This window comes from Xenopus laevis, chromosome 2L (assembly GCF_017654675.1).
Source record: "Xenopus laevis strain J_2021 chromosome 2L, Xenopus_laevis_v10.1, whole genome shotgun sequence".
Taxonomy (NCBI): Eukaryota; Metazoa; Chordata; class Amphibia; order Anura; family Pipidae; genus Xenopus; species Xenopus laevis.
In genome coordinates this window covers 57,573,875-57,591,776 of record NC_054373.1, presented here as the reverse complement: position 1 = coordinate 57,591,776, position 17,902 = coordinate 57,573,875, and the positions used below count along the sequence as shown (strand labels likewise).

General features: G+C 39.5%; 1 protein-coding gene and 1 long non-coding RNA gene across 2 annotated transcripts in view; one reads left to right on the top strand and one right to left on the bottom strand.

Moving 5' to 3' along the window:
- The window catches only part of LOC108705445, a 43,151-nt gene that overhangs the window by 21,153 nt on the left and 4,096 nt on the right, over positions 1-17,902 (top strand). The gene's annotated exons all lie outside the window — the stretch shown is intronic.
- cyp4f2.L (cytochrome P450 family 4 subfamily F member 2 L homeolog) overlaps positions 9,167-17,902 on the bottom strand; it is a 31,102-nt gene continuing 22,366 nt past the window's right edge. The window contains 4 exon segments of the mRNA NM_001172179.2: positions 9,167-9,484; positions 11,907-11,989; positions 12,088-12,152; positions 15,862-15,995. Of these exon segments, the coding sequence (NP_001165650.1) occupies positions 9,313-9,484; positions 11,907-11,989; positions 12,088-12,152; positions 15,862-15,995 (454 nt within the window). The 3' untranslated portion in view covers positions 9,167-9,312.

Sequence of the window (17,902 nt, the reverse complement as noted above, 5' to 3'; positions counted from 1 at the left end):
TATTGAGCTGAAAGGGAAATAGCCAGTGTGTCAAACACACTGAAATGTCAAGAATGCTTTCACTCTTAGACTGCTTTATACAAGGCCCTTATAAATAAATTCATAAATCAGTGAATTATTAATCCTATTTTCTACTTGAAATTCCTCTTGGTGTCCCAGAGCCAATTCCCTGTATAATACCCCAGAAAACATGGCAGAATAAATGCAGGGTTAGTTCAGCATAGATCCTTACAGGCACCATGTATGAATGGGTGTGCTCTCATACGGATCCCATAGTAATCTGATACTATACAGTGTCATGTGACATGATCTTTGTCTGCTAATGCAGAAGTGTTAATAAAGTTATGTCTTCTTGAAGCAAGAGAAGCATGGTGTCTGTGTGCAGTTTCTCCTCTGTCTAAAGTGTGCTGCAGACTCACATGAGATTGGGCTACCAGTTATCCCATCTCTTAAGCAGAATGGCAACAGGTTATGGGCCCAGGAAAGAGGGAGCACACCTATGGAGCAGGCTGATATTTTATGGAGACGAAAAGAACTATGAACAAAGGGAGACAAAGTTTCTAGGCCACATGCACCTGACGGGATTTACTAACGGTGCTTGTGTAAATTCACTAGCAAAGTGGACCTACTCTAGCACTTCTTCCCACCCTTACGCCAGACGAAGTTGCGATATGGCGAATGGACGTAACTACGCTAATTCACTAACTTGCGCATTTTAATGAACGTAACCTCTTGCGTCAGACTTTACTTCACCAGGTCAGACCAGGTGAAGTTCAATACAATTGATAGGAGTTTGTCCAAAAATAGTTGACATTTTTTCTAAGTCCCAAAAAACGCTGGCGTCTTTTACTTTTTAAAGTATGAAAATAGCGTAAATTTTTTTGGGGGTAACCTCCTTCCCCCCTACATTTCCTAACATATGGCAACTCAACGATACACTGGGCACATGTGTAGGTCAATAGAAAACCTTTATTTTATTTTTTAAAGGTTTCCTGGGCTTGTGTAGTGTAATGTAGTTGCTGCAGCAAATACGTCCATTATATTTTAACTTCGCAAATGCAAATTAGGCATCGCTAGCGTAACTTCGCTTTGCCTGACAAAGTAACGGTAGCGCAACTTCAATACCGTTCGCCTCCCTGAGGACAACTTCGCATTTTAGTGAATTTGCATAGCGCTGGCGAAACTACGCCTGGTGAAGTGCGGCGAAGCTGGTGCAACTTTGGATCTTAGTGAATTTGCCCCCAAGTGATGGGCTGTTGATTTGCAATGATTCTTAAGGGCCTACCTGAATCATTTAATCCCTTTGCTATACATATCACACAAGGTGAAGGAAAAGTGTCTTTTTCTGAGTTTAAAACGCAGTTAATACATTTTGAGGACACTGAGAAATACCATGTCAGTCCAAACACTGATAATGTGATGCAGGTCAGTACCCCTTTTACAACAGTAAGGGAGAGAGGCAACATTAACCCTGTCTGCTACAACCAAAAGGTCCACAAATCTAACGCATGCCCAAGCAAACTAAATAAAAGAAGGTCACAGTGGTGGAACTATTTAGACACCTATAGAAGCATTTTGCAGATGCAAGGGGTGGGACAATGTATAGCAAGCAGCTGATGACACAGAGCAAACATTTTCCTTTAAAATAAGTGAGAGGCAGTCAAACAGTTTAACACCAAAGGGACTAATGGTAAATACAGGAGCAACATCACATATATTTACAAACATTAGTTGAAAAGATTTGTTGAGACAATCAAGCGAGAAAACCACTACATGGTGTTGGCGGACGGTAAAAAGACTTCTGGTGTAGCGCTGAGGAGAGGTGAGGCAGAAGTCTGCCTGACTGACAGCAAGGGGAACCGAGTAAAGACAACGTTACTAAATGCACTGTGTATCTGTAATAACTTACCCCGGTGGTCTAGTGGGAGGGGGTCAGCAGGGACGTCTGCAGCCTCCTCGGCGGGGACGCCCGCCACGCTGTATTACTTCTTCAGCGCGCCGCGTGTCTCCTCTATTTAAAGGCGCATGTGTGCTGGCGTCATGACGACAGTGCGCAATGGTGCGAAATCCAAAAGCTTAAAAGGGATTTCAATGTGTAAATTCTTTGCCCGTGATAGGTCCTATTGTAGTGAGTTCCTGGGTGCTATTTCTGCTGATCTGTGATATCTGATAGCTGTTGTGACCCCTGCCCCTTCTGATTGATCTTGATTTTGAAATTTGTACCCAGGGAAAATTTGTTCAGAACAGAAACAGAGAGTCTTACACTCATGCCAAACAGTCACTTGAACTAGTACACACTGATTTAGCAGGCCCCATAGAGCCAATAGCAAAAGATGGTTTTATATATGCCATAGTATTTCCTGAAGATTACTTTGGTGCAGTATTTGTGTACTTTCTGAAAACTGATAATAACACATAATTTATGGCAAAGAACTTTCAGTCACTGCTCAGTAAGACATGAGACCTTACACACCCCATCAAAATGGGACTGCTGAGAGAAAGTGGACACACAAGGCGATTTTCTAGGAACTTCCAGCTTAGCAGGTGGCGAAAAAATTCTTTGTGCTGGTCTTCACTTTTATTTCAATGAAGACAAATAGGGGTTACCTACAGGTGCACTTGCAGGTCATTATTGTGGTATTTGAAAATGTTGACCACCACCAATTCTGAGCATTTTATTGCCCACGAGCTGTCCTGGAAAATGCTTGGGCGACATAACACCCTCAATGTGCCTATGTGCTATTGCCCAAATGCAAACTACTACTACTGCTCAAAAAAAGGTGCATAATTCATCCATGAATCTGTTGAATAAACTCCTTTAAACATATGTTAAATCTATTTTTTCACTAAAATATTCAGTAAAAATGACGCACTGAAAAGTCACAAAGGATAAACGAAAATAAGCATGACAAAGATACCTTTGTATTTTAGGTTTTCAATGAGTAGTAAATAATTTGAAAATAATTTGGCCAAAGTAATACAATTGGCATTCACTAGAAATGGAAAATTCAGTTAAACCTTTGCTATAGACCCTAAAGCACTGAAACTGTGCTAGAACATAGCAAGCAACATTTTTGTTAGATTGGCATATGAAACATTTTTATAAGTCATATTATAACTGGGAAAGAACTGTTTCATTTCCTACATATAGTGCATTACTGGAATTTCCCTGGCACTGACAGAGCCTTAGTAATCACTCACATTTTTACTGGTCAAATGTTTGGTCCAAAGGGAGAATTAACCCAATAACAGTATGTTTGACAACTACTGGTCTATGGAAGACAATCATTATTGAATAGGGGTCTATTTATCACGCTGTGTAAAACACTGAAGGAAAGCATCGCTGTTGATGTTGCCCACAGCAACCAATTAGCAATTAGATTTTATCTGCAAGTTAGAAAACAAAAGCAAAGATGTTTTCTTCCACTGTTTAAGGGTTCAAGCACACGGGCAGATTTGCGGAGTCACCTGGCGACTAATCACCTCTTTTTCGGGGTAACAATCTGGCTTCGGCCTGCTAAAATGAAAAACCGCTTGCGTCAATGCACTCGCGGCGCTTCGATTTCCGAAGTTGCCCAAAGTTGCCTCACGAGGCCGGCCCAGACCCGGTCCCTGCACTGCCGCTTACCTCCCTGACTCCGGTCGCGATGTGTAGAAAAAAGGTACGCAGGCACGGTTTGCATCTGGGATAGGGACGCAGAAGGTATTTTGGGGATGGTGTCGGGCGGGGGCCCTGAGGCTGCAGGCCTGGTGGGCCCTGGGCCCCCCAGTCTGACGCTGCATGCAAAAATGGAAAGACTAGATTATTACCTCCCTAGATGGAGTTAATTGACATCTCTGCAAACAGAACATTTGTCCAGGGGTTTGGGTAGAGTGCACTGTGCATTTAAATCACTTTGGAGAACCATATCAGCCAAACTCAGGTACTTGTGTTAACAATGTACATAACCCAAATATGCACATTATTAAAAAAAGCACCTGAGGAAGGATCTCTGGATCCGAAACATGTAGTGCAACTTATCAAATAAAAGGATCACAGTTTGGCTGATATGGTTCTCCAGAGTGATATTTTGTGATTTGTGAAGTCGAAGAGGTTTTGGTGGTACCTGGCTCTGTGTGATGAACCGTATAACAACAAGGGAGGTCTTTATCTATAGTTGATTTATGCACTGTGTACTGTATGTATTTTATTTATAGCAATATCTTCTCTTCTGCATTTAGAGTTGTTGCAGCTACTTCTGCCGCAAAAGAGATCTGCCATGCTCCCCTATCCCACTCACCTATATCTCCAGAGCTATATATTATAAAATATATCTCAGAATCTCAGACACATAAAAATTTGTAAATTTGAAAGTTGTAAATGAGTTGGTTCTCTTAATACAATGTTTTTGAAAACTACACTGAGACCCCGATACACAACTTCTCCTAATACACAAGCAATACACAACTTCTCCTAACATTTTTTTTTATTTTTTTTAGAGTTTTTATTTAACACTTGGCTATACATCAAATCAGTGCAACATTACAAGAACACAAATAGACATATATCGTATCATACCAAACCTTTCACAGACAGTGGAACCATGTCAGTACACAGAACAAAATTCTGGAAAACCTTACTCATTTGTTGATATGGGAAATACATCCACCCACTGACCCCAAATCTTATCAAACTTGTCGGGAAGCCCTCTTGCTTCGTAGGTCAGTTTTATTAATGGAAGCATACAATTCACCAGATTAGTCCACTGTTTAATTGTGGGGGGTTGGGGTTGGATCCAATGCATAATAATAACCTTTCTTGCATAGAATAGTAAGGTTCTATACATAATTCTGGTGTGATTATAGGGAACTAGCTCGGCTACAGCACCCAGTAAGCACGCCTCAGGGGACAACACCTGTGGTAGGTCTAGATAATCACTGAGGCATCTCACCACGTTCCTCCAAAACTGTAGAATTACAGGGCACTACCAAATCATGTGAATGAAGTTTGCAGAAAGTTGATGGCATCGTGGACAGGCTGAGGATTTGTTAGGGAAAACCCTATGTAATCTTGTGGGGGAGTAGTAGTAGAAATGTAAAATTTTAAAGTTGATTAATCTGTCTCTTGTTGAAACTAAGAAGTTGTAGGCATTATCAGTGGCTTCTTCCCAGATATCTCCTAACATTCTAAACTGAATTTAAGGCTAAACCTTTAGCCTGCCAAGGTCATGCCCATTAAAAAATAACAGATTTATTTGACAGAAGGGATGATGGTTGCGGGTTTCATTTGGTTCTGATTTATAGACCCTTTGCCCTAACAAATTTACTTACAATGTGGATGACTAGCTTCAATATAATTGTTAACAGAAGTTAAGACTTTTACTCATAGCACAGAGTAGTCAGGTGTTTATCTGTATTTGGTACACTATTAAAGGATCAATAACACCAACAAAATAAAAAACTTTTATTTATATACAAATGAATTGACAGAATTTTTTTATTCTGTACAATTTAAAATGTTTACCTGAAGCAGATGGCATGCTTTTTTTATTGTTGTGCATTTTCTATCAGCTTTGTTCTGTACATTGTTTAATGTCTAAACAAAGTCCTACCCAGTAGCAAAATATAAGACATAGTGAATGTGACAATGTTGACTTTAGCTGCAATAAAAATATAATAAAGTATTTACATCTGCAGAAAAAACGCCATATGTGATATTAGCCATAAGTACAGTGATACCTGAAGTTGTAGGCAAGAGAAGCAGGGCCGCCATCAAGGGGGCTCCTGGACAGTTTGAATATTTCAGGCCTGGCAACAGCATCTGTGTTTCTATGCAGCAGTATTAGGATGCTAAGGCAATATATGTGAAAAACATAATGCCTTTTGGGTTGTTACTTGGGTGGCCCAACCACCTCATTTCTACTGAGGGCCCTGAAGTCTAGCAATGACTAGAAAGTGTTGACAATGACAATTACTTTCAATTTTTGAACTACGGTAGATGTACTCTAATAAGGGCAGAAGTGAAGTCTAGTAGTAGGCTACATTCGAATTTTTACTATTTTAACATTATACTAGTTGGTGATTAAGATTCTTTTCAAAAGTATATTACACTAGGTTTCTAGACATCTCATATGGATCATCTCCATGCTGCTCCTCTTACAAAAGGCATAAGTTATGAGTTCAGACTGAGGTGTGTCTGGGCTTTTCTTTTCTAGGAACTTAATTTTGAGCCAAAGACAATACCTTGTGTCATCCTCTATGAGTTTATTTTATTGTATATGTATAATGAATGTGTTATTTAAAGAAAGTAAGTTTGGGGTGTTTTACTTCTCTTCATTTAAAATAGATAAATGTAAACCTGGGGTTGTGGGGGATCAAATAAAGAGATACACTGCGCTGTTAAAACAGCTTACTGACTTTTGCTTGAAACTGGTCCCTGGGGCAAAAAGGTTGGGGAATGCTGCTGTATAAGATAAAACTTGAATTGCAGCTTCTTGGGACACTGCTTCTGCAGCCTGTCATTGAATTGAATGGCAATGAAGAACTCACCAGCACACCCTGACCTCTCCTTCCAAGAATGCCTGGTGCATGAAAGATAGAAATAGCAAAACCACATTGAAAAGGTACAACACCTGGGTGTTTATTTCAGCAAGGAAACATTTTAGGGCACGTTCCTTCGTCAGACATACCAGCTAGTGTTTAGGTGAATATTTAGTGCAAAGGTGACTATCTTGTGCTTTAACATACAGCTTTCATATAACTTTTCATATATCTTTCAAATTCTATAAAGAAGTAAAAAGTCTTTATGATGGCAGGATTAAGCCTCCAGAATAAAATGGTATACATAAGCCAAAAATTATCCTACAACTCAAAATAACTCATAAAGACTCTTACACAAACAGCATGTTATTGCATTGTGATTTTTCACTTGATGTATGAGAAAGTATATTTGGCTTAAGCATTATTCGTTGTACTTATGTTTAAAAGGGGGTATACTTCCCCTTTAAGTACCCTAGTAACCAGACAGCTGTTTGAATACCAAAACTGAAGTTGAATAATAGAGGCCCTGAAGAGAAACATAAGCAATAAATAGTTTATACCATGTCAGCACTCTATTAATCATTTTACTCATTTGGATTTGAAAGAGTAGAAGTCCCATTCAATTATTCTGTGCTGATAAAGCATTGCCTGTGATATAGTATTCTACGTATGAGTCATATAAATAGGTCTTGATCAGCCCCGGACTGGCAATCTGTGGGTTCTGGCATATGCCAGAGGGGCTGCTGTATGTTGCCATAGACAGTTACTATTTATTGGGCTGGTGAGGGGCTGTTTGGGCCTCAGTATACCTGAAATGCCAGGGCCTATTTTGATTCTCAGTCCAGACACGGTCTTGATACCAGAAACACAAACCACAAAAGTATTTTCCCAATGCTTTTACATTGCCTATCTGATCCCCCATGTTCCTCTGAGGGGGCTGCCATATTTGTGAAGCAGAAGTCTGTTAGCATTGAAAGCTATAACTGACATGTTGAGAAGGGACAGTCAGGGTGGCAAAACAGTCAGGTTTAGGAACTTCAAGTACCAGTTAAAATGAAAACCAGACCTATCAATGAAAAATGATCAATATGACCTAAAGGTAACTTTGAATGTACTTTATTATTTTGATGAGTAATTTTTTAGTGTCGATATCACTATGAGTATGAAAGTTCAAACAACCCATATTAATGAAGCAAGCGCAGGAGTTTGTAAAGTGCCACAGAGGTTTTGCTAAGCAGGCTCTACTGCCCCCTACTGCCTATACCTTGTCTATTGCTTCACCCATAGAGCCCAGAAAAGTTATTAAACAAAGGGAAGGAATTGGAACAGCACCCCATTTCTGAAAAGAGGAGTTTGGAAATACAATGGATAGGTTAGAGAGTATAATCTATGAGAGTTGTGGGTAGGTTTGGGAGTCAGTGGACCACCACCTGGCACAATGGGTTGAACCAGTAGTTTAAAACTTATACCTTTAAAGCACCATACAGAAAAAGAATAACTATCTTTCACTACTGAAGGAAGACGTGGAGACCATGATCTTTGGACTCTTATGGAACCATCAGCCACACTGAATCTCTGCAACCTGGAGGAATAATTTCATCTTTCACCCTGTACTAAATATGCTCCCAGGGGTGCTTCGCCAATGAAGCGAGTTGAGGCTGTCGCCTCAGGCGGCAGCGCCCCACTAGGTACCAGGGGCAGCAGAAATGCTGCTCCTGGAACTTTAAGAGCAAATTTCCGGGGAAGGGGGGGCAGCAGTAACTGCTGCTGCCTCAGGCGGCGGAGGGGCCAGGATTGCCCCTGTATGCTACTAAGGGGTTACTATAATGAAGGCGGTAATCTTGTTATAGTAACTTGTTTAGTAACACAGCAACCATTAAGCAGTTAACATTTACTATTCAGGAGCTTGAAGGCAGACATCTTTATTGTTAGCTGTTGGTTTGTAGCCCTGTGCAAACTTACATTAGCCCTATAAGGAGTTACTAAATATTACATGTTTAGTTGACTTTAGGAGCTGCACCAGTTTAGAAGCCCTTTCAATACATGTTACAATACATGTTCTACCCATTGGCATGGGGTGTCCAGGCCCACTAGGACTGCAACATCAAGTGTCCCCCTTGCGCCCTTAAGGGCCCCTCTCCTGCCCACCCGTGCTATGCTGTATACCTTTAACATCTTTTCTATTGCTTGACTTGCGTTTGTGAAAGAGCCAGAGAATGGGTCTATGGTTTTTCCCATTGTCCCACCGGCCTAGTCTGACCCATGGTCTATGTTTAATACATGTCTTTAAAGGGTGCCTCTATTTTAGCTGTTACCTCTACAATTTTAGCTGTTATCTACTATAGTCAGCTGTTATCTTTCAGGCTTACATTGTACAGCAAGAAGCTTGATAATTAGAGACTTGAACAGGCTTCATTTTTTCTTATGGAGAAAACAGTTTGCTGAAATTAATAAAGAATACAAACCTCATTTCCATTTTATTTTAGTTTCAGATTGTATTCAGAATCCAACACAGGAGATTGTAGTTGTGGTTAATGTAAAACTGTGCAGCCCCTTAAACTTTCAAGGGATGCTGGGAGCTGTACAGGCCTGTTATTTGAATAGTAAGCAAGAGTAATTACAGCCATTCATTTTCCAGGTCAGTTGATTTTAGCAAGTAATATTTTCATTTTATTTCATGTTATTGAGTAAACACAGTTCTGCGCTATTACAATTATTCTTTCCTATAACACACATAATATTAAATGGTTCGCTTTGCCAAACCAGTTGCATCTGGCATCAGCAGGCATGTCATTAACGTTTCAGTTCTTCCACCTGCAGCCAGAGCCCATTTTCTGCACGTAGGATCAACTCAGGTTTTCTGCGCACTGCCTTGGTCTCATCCAATCTCACATGAAATTTGTAAAGGATTAGAGCTAAAACAATCTTCATCTCGGCCATAGCGAAATTCTGTCCAATACAATTCCTGTGTAGTGAGAAGTCAAAGATAATGAGAAGTCAAAGCTTTTTAACTGAGCAGATGATCAACTACGTAGAAGAGAAAGCAATTGTCAAACTGAACTGTGGAATCAAAAATCACCCTTTAAAAATATTATTCCCTCCAAGACCTTTCCTGAAACATTGAGAACCATGGTGCAAAAAGTAGATGAAAGACACTGAATCACAGGGGTGGCAGGAAGAGAAAGATGGGTATGATCCAAACAGCCCATGTGCCACCCTTCAGGTGTACAGTACTGGCAGGTTCTGCGAGCAGTGCACAGCTCTTGTGAATGTCAGGTGCATTTTGGGCAACACAAGTCTTTTTTGTGCATTTTGCACATTGAACTCCTTTTGTAAACAATCCCAGTGTATTCCTATGGTTGAAGTGTGAGGAGTGGAGAGAGGGAGGAAAAGGTGGAAATAGTCAGGATCACAGTTCCCATGTATAGGATCTATTATCCAGAATGTTTAGGACCGTGAGCATTTCCAGATAAGTGATCTTTCTGGGATCTTACGTTTTCCAAAAAATCATTTAAACATGAAATAAACCCAATAGAAATGGAATCATTGTTGAAAATTAAAATTATTTTATTTAAAATGGACTTGAATAAGGTATCTCATACCTGTAAATTAAATTCAAGCCTCTCCTTTAAAACAATAAACTACAGATGTCATTTTAGTTTCTTCAGAATGTGATATAAACCTATAGGTCTCTGACACCTGACAACATTCTGAATGCTCCTTTTAGGGGAGTCAGAGGAAAGTAACTTTTTTCTCCTTCCTACTGGGCCACTTATATCTACATCACAAAAAACTAAAAAGGGAGGTAAAACAAGTGCCTTGGATGCTGTAGAATTAATAACATAAGATTTTGTTTTCCAAACTAAAGAAAAATCACTTTTTTTTTTACCTCAAATACACATTGTTTAAATGAGTAAAAAAAATCATTTTTACTTGTGGGTGCCAAAAGTTAGGCACCCCCAAGCGATCGCATTTACTTACCCGACACCCTGGGCCGGTGCTCCTATCAGCAAAGAACTGCACTGGCCCAGGGTTATTCCAGTGAGCACCATGGAGTGATTGTCTTCCTGCTTCTTCTATCTTCAAATTTTCCAGGCATGTGCAGTAGAACGAAATAGCTGGCTTTTTTGTTAAAGCCTTTTGCTCTACAGCAAATGTGCAGCAGTGAGAAGAAAGAAGAAGAAGGAAGAGGATCGCTCCATGGTGCTTGCTGGAAGTGCAAGGTAAGTAAATGCATTCAATTAGGGGTGCCTAACTTTTGGCACCACCAAGTATAAAAGGACTTTCCTTCTCCTTTAAAGGCAAAAAATATGTTTTTAGTTCAGAGTGGTATTGGATCTTGCCACTCTGATCATATTCATAGTCTATAAGAGTAAGTATGTTGCTGTATGCTCAGGGTCAGTAACTTACTGTGGTTAATGCTAACTGTGGTAATGCTAAGTGCCCTCTATACATGAGGGTCCATTTACCTCCGCAGCCACAGGCAATCATAAACACAGTCAGTACAGGAACGCGTATTTACACCATTCATAAAAGGTTCTTGTACCCAAAGACACTCCTTGTACTTCCCAATAGTTGTGGTCCAGGGGAACTCTGAAGCTACCACAATGTTAGTGCTGGTGGTAAGTTCAGTATTCCCATAGCGAGCTGCATCAAAACATTCAAATGACTTGCCTAAAAAATCACGTGTAAACACCACTTGGACTCCTAGCGTTGATAATGGCACCATTGCAACTCTATTTTCAAACCAACTACATCCAATTCAAGTCAAAATGCAAGCAAGCATAACTATGTCAAACACAACTACCTGTCACAACAGCAAGTTGCTGCATTCTGGGTTAAAGACGTTGACGACAGCAACCAACATTGCATTTTGTATACTGTACTTAGGTTTGTAAATGAGCCCTATGAAGTTCAGAGCAGATGTCCAAAGTGATTCACTTATTGAACACCTCTAGCATGTCCCCTGATCCTGACTCAGTGCTGATAATAATGGTCAATGCACAAAATGTGCTCTCCAATCCTTCTAGCAAGCCATGAAATATAGTTCCATAGAACTATAGCTTGACTATTATCTCAAAGTGCTTTTTTTACCCACAGTGCAATATTTCCCCCCAGAATTCCAGTAGCTGTGGTCACCAGGGAGAACTGTACTTGATGGAACTGTGGCCAGAGTGATACCACCTAGTTCAAAGGGGGCTACAGGGAGGAGGCTGGAAGAATGCAGTGGTCCAAAGAGCACATGTTTATTTTTAATGAATGGGATTTCTCTCGCAACTGACTATAAGGACTATTAAGGGCCCAGAACTGCAGTGCATTATGCAAATAACCCCTAATATTCTTCATGTAATGCTATTGAAAATCATGGTGCTAAAATGTCTGCTTACCTGGGTCCAGCTGAGAATGGTACAAATGCATGGGAAGACCTTTCTTGGACGTTCTCTGGATCAAATCGATATGGGTCATAAACCTTCAAGAATTAAAGACCATATGTTTGGATTATGCTACATAAACAACTTGGGTGAAAGGCTTTAAAAATCAGAAACAATGGAATCATGTAACTTGCACCTGTGGATTAGGCCAGATCTCAGGGTTGTGGTGGGTTCCATAAATACTGATCAAGCAGGTGTTTCCTTAAATAAGAAGCAAACCCATGTGTTAGAACTTGTTATACTCTTTTGGCATGATACCGACACTGATGGATTGTATACTCAGATGCAGGCCCCATATGGTAGTTTAAAAGGAAAAACAGAATTTTATTTAGCCATGGTAAACACCAAAATGTAATACACATATGAAATCCCTTATAAAGAAATCTCTGCATTACAGGAAGACCATCTCCCATAGACTCGATTTTAGTCAATTTGTTCAAACCATCTGTTATAACAAAACAGTAGCTTGTACTTGATCCAAACTAAAATATAATTAATCCTTAAAGGAACAGTAACACCAAAAAATAAAAGTGTTTTAAAGTAATGAAAATATCATGTACTGCTGCCCTGCACTGGTAAAACTGAAATGTTTGCTTCAGAAGCACTACTATAGTTCATATAAACAAGCTGCTGAATAGCAATGGCGGAAATTGAAAAAAAGGCTATATGGCACAGGATAAATAATGGATAACAGATAACACCTTTATGTTCTACAGAGCTTATCTGCTATGTAACCTGAGCCTTTTCTCCTTTGAATAGCTACCCCCATTGCTACACAGCAGTTTATTTATATAAATAACTTATATCTAATATAATATCTAATTTTTTGATGTTACTGTTCCTTTAATTGAAGCAAAACCAGGTCCCCAGCATTCTGAATAACAGGTCCCCCACCTGTTCTGGTTTTTGTTTCACCTGTATTGTCACAAAATACACTTCAGAGCATTCTTAAGCTCAAGTTTTTTTAAGATGAACTTAGGCAAAGTGGAAAACTTTTCTTTCATCTGAAGAATGAAAATTTTAAATTATTTTTGGAAATCATGGGCTGAAGAGAAGAAGCAATTACGCTTGTTATCCGTGCAAAATGTAGTTTCCAAAGTGTTGTTTTTTGGAAATGGCACAAGTGTTAATCCCTTTGCAGATAGACAGAGATGCTTTCTATGCTGCAGCCTAAATTAAAGGAAAAGGAAAGGTATAAATGGGGGGGGGGCATAAATGGTAGGCACCCTCCATTGATTATAACTGTTTACCTAAGAGGGCTGGTGCTCCTATTAGCTGAAAACTGTCCAGGTACAGGGTTTTACTGCCGGAGCCCCACGTTGGTATCATTTTCTCTTAATCTTCTCTCCATTCCTGTCCAGGTACACATTCTCAGTAGAGTGAAAAGTCACACTTAGAAGGTAAAAGCCAGTTTTGTCCTCTGCTGCACTTTGTGAACCTCGCCCAGGGCCACAGAAAAGAAGTGGAAAAATATTGTGACATGGAGTTTCTACATAAGCACCCTGGGCCTGTGCATTTTAAAGCTAATGGGATCACCAGCCCAGTGTCTAGTAAGTAATGATAATCACCTGTGATTTAAGCAATTTTGGTACCCACTAATGATTATGCCTTTCCTTCTCCTTTAAGTGTCTTCCACCAAACTGGGAAGATCAACAATAGTTTTTTTTAATTAAGGCAAAGGGATTTTACTGGCGAAGCAGCAAACTATGGAGAGCTAAAATATATTTAAAGGGATACTGTCATGGGAAAATTTTTTTTTTTCAAAATGAATCAGTTAATAGTGCTGCTCCACCAGAATTCTGCACTGAAATCCATTTCTCAAAAGAGCAAATTCAATTTTTAAATCTGACATGGGGCTAAACATATTGTCAATTTCCCAGCTGCCCCAAGTCATGTGACTTGTGCTCTGATAAACTTCAATCACTCTTAACTGCTGTACTGCAAGTTGTAGTGATATCACCCCCCTCCCTCCCCCCCCCCCCCCACAGCAGCAAAACTAAAGAACAATGGGAAGGTAACCCGATAACAGCTCCCTAACACAAGATAACAGCTGCCTGGTAGATCTAAGAACAGCACTCAATAGTAAAACCCATGTCCCACTGAGACACATTCAGTTACATTGAGAAGGAAAAACAGCAGCCTGACAGAAAGCATTTCTCTCCTAAAGTGCAGGCACAAGTCACATGACTGGGGGCAGGTGGGAAATTGACAAAATGTGTAGCCCCATGTCAGATTTTAAAATTGAATATAAAAAAATCTGTTTGCTCTTTTGCGAAATGGATTTCAGTGCAGAATTCTGCTGGAGTAGCACTATTTTAAATGGATTTTAAATGCTGTAGAAACGGTGAATACATATGTCTATTTTAAAATTATTTTTAAATGTGTAAATAGGTGCACTGAATCCCTTTGGGTGTAGAAATATGAGGGTAGGATTTTTGAAGCTACGATATGTACTAGTTATATACTAGTTATATAAAGAACAGTGCTTAAATGCACTGGAACAGTTGTAAATAAAGTTGTTGTAAGTTTGGTTGAGAGCGCACAGGAAATAAAGGGGCAAGAAAGTATGTGGACGTTATCGCTCAGGAAGAAGCCATTCAGGCGAAACGCGCAAGCGAAAAGGACCACGCTAACTATTTGCAGGAGTACCCGATCCAAAGAGACGTCTGTATCCTCCGAGGGACGCCAAGGAGACACAGCGACTTTCGTGGGACTTTTACCTATCCTTTTGCAGTTTTACCGATCATGTTTGTGAGTGTATTTTTATCCCTATTGCAACAACCCGGAGAGTAGAAAAAAAGTGGAAACAGTGCGAACAGGACTTATCAGACGCTCTCCCTTAACTCACATTTGGTGAGTGAGCTGCACAACCGGTTGTACCGGAATTGTGGCAAAGTATTTTACGTTTCCTTTCCTCTAACCTATATAGTGTGGATTTTAAACGAGCAAAATCGAAGGGGAAGTTTAACCCACACTAAATATTCACTAATCACATTAATATTCACCAATTGCACAATGAATGTGTTTAAGAAATGAATGATACTGCATTCACTATCACTTGGAGATAAATCGTTTGCACTTATAAATTCACTGAATAATTCACATTTTTTTTCACTCTTTTTATTTTATTTTTTATTTTTATTTTTATTTTCATTTTTATTTTTATTTTCAAATTTCACAACTTCACTTTTTTTGGGTCCTCTTCTTTTAAGGTAAATTAAAAGAACACTATTATCACTGTCAATAATCACGGTGGGTGCCAATAAAGTATAAAAATACTATACTATATTTTATTCTCTCTGTTAAATCCCCCTCCTCAATGAATTTTTGAGGAATTTAGCACTTTATTTTCTGTACTTGGAGATCGTCTCAAACAGGTGGAGGAGGACCTGCAAGTGCTGAACTGTGGGGAAACCAAAGTTTGTCCTTGGATACAACCTGATATATTTGGAGTAGCACTATTAACTGATGCGTTTTGAAAAAAAAAACATGTTTTCCGATGACCGGATCCCTTTAAGCACAAGTGAATGCTGGTACAGATTTTTAATGAGAGGAAGACAATTCAAGGAGTTCCATCAAATGTATAGCTAAAAAATAACCATTGAACTGCAGTTGTGTTGTTCTTCAAGGTCAGTTTTGGATAAATAGTTTTTTTTATATAGGATATTTATTAGCGTAATTAGGATAATAAAAATTGCAAGCTTTGTAGTAACCCTTAGCAACCAATTGTCAAATAGTATTTACTGGTCATCTGTTTGAAAGCAAACGTCTTATTAATTGCTACGAGTTACTGGACCTGATGCAAAAAAAACCAACAGATTAATTGCTATTTACTTATATTACTTATATGTCAAACACAGCATATAACAGGGAGTGCAACCTATAAATATAACAGATATTCGTCTTATACCTTTGGGGATGACTTTGCCATCAGGTAATTTGATATCCTCTGTACAGCGTCTGGATACTGCAGTTACAGGAGGGTGAAGCCGCAGACTCTCCTTGATGCACATTGTAGTGAATGGCAACTGAGACAATTCATCCCTGGGAGATTGAAATATAATGTCTTCACAATTACTAATAGTCACAAAATCTATGCTTAGCAGTATATAAACTACAACACTTTACTTTCTGCTCCTTAAATGCTTGGGACATTCGGTTTTATAGGTGTATTTGTGTAATGTAAAGCACAATTAAGTGCATTTGTGCACAAAATGCATAAGGTTGTCTGTACACCTTACAGTATGTCTCTCGAATAAAGTAATACCTCCTACTTGCAGATCTGTGAGTGGCTGCTACAATTTCCTGGTTTTCTAAAAATATTTTTACACAATGTATTTACGGATTTATCTTAGTTCTATTAACATATTACATATTAACATGTTAACGCTTATAAAATAGAAATCAAAGAAAGGCTTTTTTTTTATTGTATGTATTCCACTGAGCAGAAAAGCATTCCAGTGATCCCTTGTAAATAAGACTCTATGCTATATTTGAAAGCACGGCCATTGCTGGACAATTTATGCCAGGCACAATAGTGACTCAGTGGGAAGAATGTCTGCTTTGTTCTGTGGTCCTGACTTCTGCCCTAGGCACTGTCTTCAAGGAGTTTGTATGTTTCTCCACATCTATGTGGATTTCTTTGTGCAAGTTAACTGGCTCCTGATAATATTGCCTTAGATTCATCTCTGCTAAATAATAAAACCTTCAGATCCAAAAAGTTTCAGATCCTTTATTTTTTGTTTTGTTCAAAGCCCATGTTTGTGTGTCAGGCAGCACTGCCACATTGATCATAAACATAATGTCCCATGCTTTGTTGCTTTTGTTTAAAAAAAAATAGAAATTGTTTTAAACTTTCATAAATAAAAGTACAGTTTTACTATTACAGGATGCATTCCACCTGAGGTTTACTCATGAGATCTTTCTGATATAGAACTGAACCATTGTTTAACATCCGATAATGAGAAATTTGTGTAATAAAAGCAGACCAGTAAATGTTACCTAGTGACTGGTTACTGTAGTTACATGAACTGGAACAGGTGTTGCACCTGTTATTATATTGTGTAAGATGTGTTTATTATAATCACATTACATGTTTTTTGCCGTTGTTGAACTGTTGAATGTTTAACTCGAGGGAAATAAGTATAGCATTGCAGCAAGTAAGCCTGTGTATTTGTGTAATGGCTCAGGAAAAGCTGGATAAATGGGTCCCTGGAGTGATTGGATGAGAGCAGGGTGGGCAGGCCCGGACTGGCAATCTATGGGTTCTGGTAAATGCCAGAGGGGCTGCTATAAGGTCCCATAGAAAATCAGTATTTAGTGGGGGCTGATTGGGCCTCTATGTGGGTTGACTGGGCCTCTGTATACCTGAAATGCCAGGGCCTATTATAATTCTCAGTCCAGACCTGAGGGTGGGCCTTCCATTCCATGCTCCATTGAGTGTTTTTCAGCTGCCAAACTAAAGGTAGTTATCAGATTAAGCTGCAGGTGAGCTGCAGAGGTGTGGGACACCTCAGTGCCCCTCTGGATACCTCCTTGTGCTGGAGGAGGTTGAGTGGCCTCTGGAGACCTCTTTGTGCTGGAGGAGGGTGAGTGGCCCTGGAGACCTCAGTGTGCTGAAGGAGGGTGAGTGGCCTTGGAGACCTCCGTGTGCTAGAGGGAGGTGTATGTATGAGTAGCTGGGAAGGAATTTGTGTGTTTCCCATGTTGTGCTAAAGTGATGGTGAAAGTAACAACTGAATGGAGAGAGGAAGAGAAAACCCCTCCTAAGAGACTGTGTTAAGTGAAAGTCTAACAGAGGATTCTGGGACTTGTTACGCGCAAGGCTGTAAGTGCTGGAAATTTGTGTTACTGCGAACACCAAAGTGGGTGTTGAATTGGGACTGCTAATTCCTATGTGAAGCAAGTATGCTGAATCAGTTGATTTTGTTCCTAATAAAAGCCAGCCAAGC